This window comes from Corvus brachyrhynchos, unplaced genomic scaffold (genome assembly GCF_000691975.1).
Source record: "Corvus brachyrhynchos isolate BGI_N302 unplaced genomic scaffold, ASM69197v1 scaffold671, whole genome shotgun sequence".
Lineage (NCBI taxonomy): Eukaryota > Metazoa > Chordata > Aves > Passeriformes > Corvidae > Corvus > Corvus brachyrhynchos.
The window spans coordinates 683090-691788 of NW_008236441.1; the positions used below are offsets into that span (position 1 = coordinate 683090).

Consider the following 8699-nt stretch of genomic DNA (forward strand, 5'->3'; position numbering starts at 1 on the left):
TGTCATTAAACATGACAGCAATTAGCTTCACTTGCACACCTGAGCACAGAGAGCCTCAGAGGAAAATGTGTTCCTTTTCAGGCAGTGTTTAACAGAGGACATGCTTGGCCAGTGGATTACCAGTGGAAACCAGAGAACCGAGTATTCTGCCTGCAACTGCACAGATGGCATCCAGGTAACTTGGATAAACCCAAAAGTGAGCAGGCTTGGGGGATAACTGAGGGCCTTGTTTGTTGGGAGTGGTTTTATGGGCTGGCATGCTAACTCAGTGTTCCAAGTCCTCCTATCTCTTTTTGGCCTTGTTGAATTTGTACACTGGATAACCACTCTCTGCACCAGTTTGGGGATACGAAAGGAAACAGCATCCTCAGAAGATTCACACTCTAATATCCCTGCCTTGCTCCCCATGGTAGGAATAGGTTTAATGGTGGTTTTGAGGGTTGTATGATTGTCCCTTTTGGCAGAGGTGAGCATGTGTTCAAGAGGAAGATTTCATTTTATACAAGCACTGTCACTATATAAAAGCACAGCTATTTTTGCTGCTTGCACTTCAGAATTCGACTTTATGCAAAGTCTAGAACTGTTCCTTGTTCTAAATATTAATGATTAACAATATTAATTATTTGCATTACAGTGGTACCTACAGACCCAGATGTGGGCACTGCTTAGTGTCTTTGCATGCACACAGGGAAAAGGCAGATTTTGCCCCAAGGGTGTTAGAGTTTTACTGTTCAGTTTGGGGTTGAGCTCTCCTCCCTCCAGTGCTGTTCACCTGTCCTCCGCTTTTTTCCATAGCAAATAAACTCATGGCACAATGTGATGCCATTTTAACATAACAGATGTACTTAGTTGAATGTTTCTAGTCATTCTTTAACATGCAGCTATTTTGTGCAGTTTTCTGGACATACACTTAATTTCACATCATTGAAAGCATTGGCATAATTTCTCTAGTAAGTTGGGATAATGTTCAAAGCTGATTCTCACCTCTAGCAGGCACAGGCAGGTGTTCCTCAGCATGGAAGAAGCTATTTTGTGTATTCAGATGAACAGATCCACAGTGGGGGAGTCCAGGGCTTTTGTTATGGATGAGCTGAAGGAAGCAGCCAACATGCTGTCTGGGAGGACACTTCAACCTCATGGAACAGTGATGTGACTTTGGCCCTCAGCATGTTAAATTATATATTCAGGACTGATTCAAAGTTTCTCTGAAGCCCAGGAAAACATTTCCAGTGACTGACAGTACAGCAGAAATGTAAGAGTGTAGCTGCTGTGAAATGGAAGATGAGAGTTTGAGGCCACCACAGAGTTTTCTGCTCTGTGAGTTGTTTTGCCCTCTGCAGTTGTCAGTGCAGTCACTCTGCTAAGTAGGATCAGCCTTAATTCAGCCAAAATCTTCCTCTGTAGCATGAAGCACGTTTCAAGGTCCCACTGATGCCAGTAGAGCCGAAGGGTGGGTTTAAGCAGAGGTTGTTTTTAAGCACCTCCCAGGATGTGTTGGGGACAGTGTGCAGGGACGTGTGCTGTGGTGTCCCTGCACCCTGGCTTGGGAAGGAGCAGCCTCTGCAGGAATGAAGCTCAGGACCAGAATGCTGTCATTGCCTGCTCTCAATCTTGTCCTGATGTGGTAGTTTCTAGTTAAAACACAAACACTAAAGTTTTTCTTCGTTTGTCTCCCCTCAGACATGTCCACAGACAAACTATACACCCCCTCACAGAATGACCTTCTCCACAAGGACACTTTACAACCTGACAGGGCACAATGTGGAGACCTACATCCTGGCAACCACCAAAGACTTCCTGCAGAAACGGTACGGCACAAACTCGCCTCCCTCTCCTCTGAATGGCACTGGGAGCAGGACATCCTACACCTGTCACATCCCCTCTGCCTGAAGAGGTGGCAGTGCCATAGGGGTTTAGGACGTGGTGAAAGGAGCTGAAGTGTCCTGCAATCATGGATAAAAGATAAAGGCTCGTGCAAGTGCTCTGCTTGATCATAGCAGAGATAGCCTGGGGATAATGTGTCAATCATCTGGCATGTTGGGGCTGGATCTGTAGACAAGCCTTTGTCTGACTCAGAAGTCTTGAAAAAGAGGAAAATCTGACACAGCCTGTCATGAAGTAAACCCTGGGGAGAGATTTTCCTCCAGGTTTGATTCTCTGAAGAGTCTCAGCGTGTGCTTCACTTGAAGGAGCGCATCCATTCCAGTGAGAGCAGAGTCTGAGCATTTTCTTGTGCCACGGGGCTCTCAGAGCTGTTGGTGGGTCTGGGCTCTGCCAGGCAGCTGCACAGCAAGGCTTGGGGCAGAGGGAGGCTGCCCCTGAGGCTGGCAGGGATGTTCATCTGCCACTGATGAACTGAACTGCTCATCTCCTGGGTCAGAAGCAGCATCTCACCCCTGAGTGGCAGGCACACAGCTCAGGAGTCCACACGGCTCCAGGATCTTGCTCAAAAGGAGGTTTTCAGCACAGTTTTGTGACAGTGTTGTCAAGCTTCTGTTTCTCTTTTTTCCCCCCAAACAGCCACCTGCAGCAGTGGTGGCTTGGCCCCACACTGGGATAAGCTCTCTGAAGTCAGGCTGGAATTGCCTGGTGTGGCAGTGGCACATTGACGTGGCCCATCCAAGGGAATCAGAGCTTTGGGATGAGGGTAGCAATGCATTTCCCTCTGGTTTTCACTCAGGTATGGTGGCTGGAGCTTCGGGCTGCCTTTGACAGCAGATCTGCAGTTTGACATCAGGCCAGTGCCCCCCAACAGAACACTGACTAAGGTAACCAACCTCCACCTGCTCATCCTGGCATGGGAAGTGTGGGACTCGGGAGAAGCCATGTTGAGTTCATGGATATTCCAGAAAAGAAAGCAAAACCCCCTGAAATCTGCAGCTTGGCATGACAGAGATGACTTGCAGTTCATTTCCATTTCTCTCTCCATTCTTCTTTATTGGTCTCACTTCTCTTGCTAGCAGGAGGCAGTTTTTCTGCTGTCATAATTTTATTATACAGAGGTGAAAAGATCAATTAGTAGCACCTTTATCTCATGAGGGAATGTATGTACCATAATGAGGGCTGGCTGGTGCATTCTGATATGCCTGTTTCTCTGGTTCTGCTCTGTGAAAATGTTGTAAAGCACCAGAGCTGAAATCTGAGGTAGTTTGCACAAGTGAAGCAGGACAAACCAACACGTCAGTAACAACTCCCAAATTGTTTCAATTTCTCAATTGTGTGCAGGTGTGGTACAATCCTGAGGGTTATCACAGCCTCCCAGCCTATCTCAACAGCTTGAACAACTTCATTCTTCGAGCCAACTTGCCAAAAAATGAGACTTCCAGATATGGTAAGTGTCCCTTTACATAAGCAGATAACTTCTCCCCTTTGGAGGGATATCCTGGTTCTGCTGAAATCAATGACAACACTTATCTTGACTTCAATGAGGCCATTTCTTTATTCACTGTTCTGCAATTCCTTTCAAAACAGAATTGAAAAGCACGAATAAATCACCAAGTTCATTAGTCTTAGTCAGAGGCTCAGGGGAGCTGGACAGAGAGGACCCCAGCTCCTACATAAAACGCTTCATCCAGGAAATGCCAGCAGTTGGTGTTTGATTTATTGCCTCTCATGTGGCACAGGAAGAGCTGTCTCTTGATAGGTGCCCATTAGTTATGCAGGGAAGAGCTCCTCTAGGTCATCTCCGGGAGTGGGTTAGATTAGGAAATTTTAATGTCACCCTTCTGCTGAGAGCAGCCGGGGGTGTGTGGGCATGAGTGTGTCTGGGTTTGAGTGAGAGTGGGGAGAGTGAGATTAATAAGAAACACAATTTTCAGCTGTATTTTCCCTCTGACACATGACATACACAGATCCAAGGAGTGCTGATGGCCCATTTGGGGTCCTTTCCCTTGGCAGTTTAGCCTCTTTCGAAGTGCAGTGTGGGCACAAACCTGTCTGTATGTGTGTCTGTCTCCAGAGAGGGCCAGGGTGCGGAGAGAGATTGATCCTGAGAAATCTTATACAGGGATTTTTGGGCTGTGCTCTGCCAAGAGCAGCAATTGTGTGCAGAAACGCCCTCCTGATTGACTTCCTTGGACAAGCGGTGCCCTTCCAGCCATGTCCTGGTCAGGCCTAGCCCTGCTCACCTCAGAGGGCTGCTGCCCTTGGTGACACAGGGACAGGTGGCAGTGTCTCTTGGCTCATAGGACATGTCTGAATTGAGCTGTAATGGAACCAGGCATGTGACCTGAAGCTTTGAGTGTGACACCCTGAATTCAAGCAGCAGCAGATGCTGATCACAAGTGGCCCCGGTGTGTCTCTTCCTGCCTCACACCACTGCATCAAGACTCCCCTCCCAGCCAGCTCAGCTCACAGAGAGTCACACCAGAGCCTTGTCCTGGCCACCCCCTCAAACAGGCCCTGGCTGTCCCCTCTGGGGTTTGCAGTGTGCCCTCAGCTCACACATCACAGAGCTGCAGCCCGGCTGCCGAGATAAGAGACCCCAGCCAGGCACTTCCAGCAGCAGGAACATCCCAGAGCAGCTGAATTATTCAGCAGTGAAGCTCCTTGCTCTGTCTCTGTATTCCCAACACATGCTGTAGCAAGAGCAAAGGCAGGAAGTTCGTGTGAACAGCCAGAAAGTTTTCACAGGGAAAGTTTTATACCAGCAAAACAGCAATTTTCAGAGGGAAAGAATAGCAGCAGTTTTTGTTCTGTCTGTCCCCCTGCTTATGTGTTTTTGGAAAGAAATGCTTAGTAGTAAATGACCAGACAGATAATTCTCTCCTTCCCACTAATCATCCAAGCCAGAGAAGGGGAGAAATAGAATGAATGGATGAGGCTGGTTCCCCTGAGGCAGAGTAAATCCAGTCTGAAATACAACTGAAGGGACGTTCCGTGGGATGTGCTCCCAGCAGCTCAATCGAGTTGTTGCTGTGACAAATAAATGACGGTTTAAAAACCATTGAAGTGGCCAGATAAAAGTGTGTTGTCACTTCAGCAGTCAGAAAGAGGTGCCAGTTCTGCTTTAGAGGTTTGACTTAGGGTATATTTTGAAAAAAATACATAAAAAGCTTTTTACCCTGCCACTAAGCAAGTCATAATAGCTTTTGACTTATGTATATTGTGCTTTTTCTTCTCTTAATCCCAGCTAACAAAAAAGGAAAAAGCATTGAAATGGAAATTTTGACTTCTAGCCTAAGCTCCAGTAAAGGAAAATGGCTTTATAGTGAAGTATTAACAGATTAGACAGTCGGTATCTTTCTTTCTCTCTCTCCCTTTTGGAGAAGGGAAACATTTCCTGGCTGTTTGTATGGCTTTATCAGCAGTCCAAGATTTTAATCCCATTTCTCTCACTGATGACAAGACTGAGGTTTGGTTGGGTTTTTTTTCTCCAAAATTAATTTCCATTGAAATCCTTCCTGAAATCCTAGCATTTGGTCAGCTAAACCCACAGGCTCCTCCCTTCTGATTCCCCTGTCAGAGTGCCCATTCTTAGGGAAAATTACTCAGAATAGTTCTTCATCACATCATTCCTAAAATCTGGCACCTGGCTATGAGGAGTTTAAATTTCAGAGGTGGCATGTTCTAGAAAATCTCTGCATTTAACGGCAGCTGGAGGTCCCCCAGCACTCCCTGAGGCATTTACTGAGGTGTCAGAATATGAATTGGGAACCTCATTTTTAGGCACATAAACATGGGAACCCTTTCTCAGGCGCTGGAGTCTTAGAGACTGGGCTGTCATCCTGGGGGGGCCAAGGCAGAGACCTGCCCTGGAGGTTGGAACTGGCCCCCCGTGTTCTTCCTTTTGCTTTTGTGGGCACAGATTGCCTCCAGACATGGCAAAAGCACTGTGGTGAACAATACCAGTGTATATTGGGCTAGGTGTTCTCCTTGCAAAAGAAGTACTTAAACCACATGTGAAGATACCTGCTCATGAGCAGGGAGTTTCTCTGCTGTAGTTTGGGCCTGATACAAACCCATTTTTTAATGGATTTTTTTGGAAAACATCGCAGGGGACGTACCAGTGTGGCAATTAGATTTTTGCTAGTAACTTTGAACAAAATACTCTATTTTTTTGGTTTTTTTTTTATAGTTTCTTAAGACAGAATAGTTCAGCATTAATTCACTGCCACTCTGGGGGCAGAAGTGTCTGTAGCTTACCTGGGTTTCTGCTCTCACCTCTACAGATCCCTTATGGAGAAAGACATCTATCACAGGCAGGTAGCAGTTGTGGAGAAGGGCAGCAGGGAAAGACTTGTTCCTGGTGATAAAAGAACAAATGGAATGAGGTGGGATCATCAGACAGCAGCTTTGAAACAGAACATATTCATCAGTTTTGAAGGTGTCAGTGCTGAGGAATCTGAGCTGGAATACACAGGCCCACAGGCACGTGCCTGATGTGAGGTGTGGGAAGGGAATGGTGCTGTCAGCCAGACAGATGTAGGAACAAGGCCTACGGTTTGAATTTCAGATCTGCTGTGCAGCCAAGTGAAGTCACAGGAAAAATGAGGATGCTCAAAATTCTGCCCAAGATCGCACAGAGATGACAGAGCAGAAACACACTTCTCATCTGCTTTTCTGCTCTTCTCTCTCAGTTTTCTATATTATTGTCAATATCAGGAGCTGGTGAAGAAAGCTTTAATTTGGACACATTTTCAATTTTTTTTTTTTTCTTTTCCCTGTAGGTATTTCCTTATCAGCTCACCCATATCCTGGAGGACAGAGTCAAGAACAAGTAATGTAAGAGGATTCCTCTGACTGATGCCTGAATTTTTTAGCTTTAAAAGGAGCAAGGCAGCTTCTTGGAAACCATAAACCAGTCTAAATTACTGGATATCTTTCTCTAAGTGATGAAACTGTTCTCACTTGTCTTTGTTCCCTCTATGCATGAATAGGGTCCTGCTTGCCACCAGAGCTGGGGATTCCTGTGAGGGTTTTTTTGCAGGATCCCTTGGAGATCTGGAGGTCACAGTTACAGCCTCACACATTAGTGTGCTTGGGCATAAAAATAATAATAATAATAATAATGACATCATTTTCCTTTTGGCCCTTCCACTCCATGCCGGGGTCCAGCACTACAGCTCAGTGCTGTGAGTCCCTTTTGCTGGGCATCACTGCCATCAGCAAAGGCAGCAAAGAAAGGAAGAAATCCTCCTCTGTGAGGGTGGTGAGGCCATCCCTGGAAGTGTCCAAGGCCAGGCTGGATGAGGCTTGGAGCAGCTTGGGATAGTGGAAGATGTCTGTGCTCATGGCAGGGGGTGGAAGGGGATGGGCTTTGAGGTCCCTTCCAGCCTCAAACCATTTCAGGATTATAAAGATGCTGGCCCAGAATCAGGACCTTGTTGCTTCTAAGCTCTGACTAATCCTCCCAGTGAGGGAAATCTGCCACTCCCACTCACCAAATGCATCTTTCTCCCCTTTTCTCCCAGGCTCAACAGCTTACTGGACATCATAGTGTCAATGTCTGTTTTGGTTGGCTACTCCATCACCACAGCCAGCTTTGTGCTCTACATGGTCAAGGAGCACCAAACCAAAGCCAAGCAGCTGCAGCACATTTCAGGCATTGGGATGACAACCTACTGGGTGACCAACTTCGTTTATGATCTGGTAAATAATTCACATTCCTAAATGCACCAGGAGGAGCATCACACAGCACGGGGGGAAAAGACATTCTTTATTTAGAGTTGGTTGCCTAGACTTCTTATTGCTATCAAGAGTGTTCTGTAGTAATTGTTCTCCAAGGCATTGGGGACGATTAAACGTGAACTGCAACACTGGATTCTGCTAATTCCTGCTCTCTGGAGTGTATGCAAAGCACCCGGCACATTTATATGGGAGCAGGCTGCAGCTTGATTTCCATTCCAGCAGCCAGCTGCTCCTCTGACAGCTTGCAGGGCTGGATCTGCTGTCACCCAGGCTCCACAAATCTGGGGTGAGGCTTCGGGGCTCAAGGCTACAGCCAGTTTGGGAACCCTGGCTGGGACAGCAGCAGGCATCCCACAGCTGACACAACCCTGCTGGGCAAAACCCCATCACTGGCTTGAATGCTGTCTGTAAGATTCTATGTTCTAAAGTTTTTAAGCCAAGGAAAGCTACAAATGCAGCCCTGCAGGACCTGAGCAGGTTCCTTTCCACAGTGCTGTATAGATGTACCTTGTTGAGCTCCCAGCACTGTGCTGCATTCCCTGGCATGGGCATGTCCTTGTTGCTCCTGAAGTTGTTTCCTCCTGGTGCAGAGGGTTAATGGAAATGGTTGTTGGAAAGCACTGCTGGGCCAAGAGGACAAATGTTTGCAGTGTCTGCAGGCTGAAGTGCTTTGTGTCTCCTGCATTCCCTGTGTGCAGGGTGTCAGACCCTCCCACAGGGAATGGGCAGTGCAGCCGAGCGCAGCTCCTGAGCCTGGCATTGCCAGCTGGGCTGCAGTACTGACCAGCTCCACCTATCCCACACATTTCTGTTGATGCAGATCTGCAAGAACCTAAAATCCCAGTGATTCTATCACTTCCTGGAAACAGGAAATCTTCATTTGGGTGACCAGTCCCCTTTGGTGCAGGGAGAACTAAGGGCTGAAATCCCATGGGGAATGTGAGCCAGAAGTGCCTGCCTGGAGGGGCTGATGTGGGCAGGCAGCAGCACAAGGATCCCCTGCCCTGCAGGAGGGGCTGGAAGGGGTCCCAAGGCAGCAGCACAACGAACCCCTGCCCCGCGGGAGGAGC

General features: G+C 47.4%; 1 protein-coding gene across 1 annotated transcript in view; it reads left to right on the forward strand.

Annotated features, from left to right (window-relative positions):
- The window catches only part of ABCA12 (ATP binding cassette subfamily A member 12), a 51998-nt gene that overhangs the window by 30163 nt on the left and 13136 nt on the right, over positions 1–8699 (forward strand). The window contains exons 28-33 of the mRNA XM_017747130.1: positions 82–175; positions 1681–1808; positions 2681–2768; positions 3226–3331; positions 6669–6723; positions 7413–7590. Of these exons, the coding sequence (XP_017602619.1) occupies positions 82–175; positions 1681–1808; positions 2681–2768; positions 3226–3331; positions 6669–6723; positions 7413–7590 (649 nt within the window). The remainder of the gene's footprint in view (positions 1–81; positions 176–1680; positions 1809–2680; positions 2769–3225; positions 3332–6668; positions 6724–7412; positions 7591–8699) is intronic.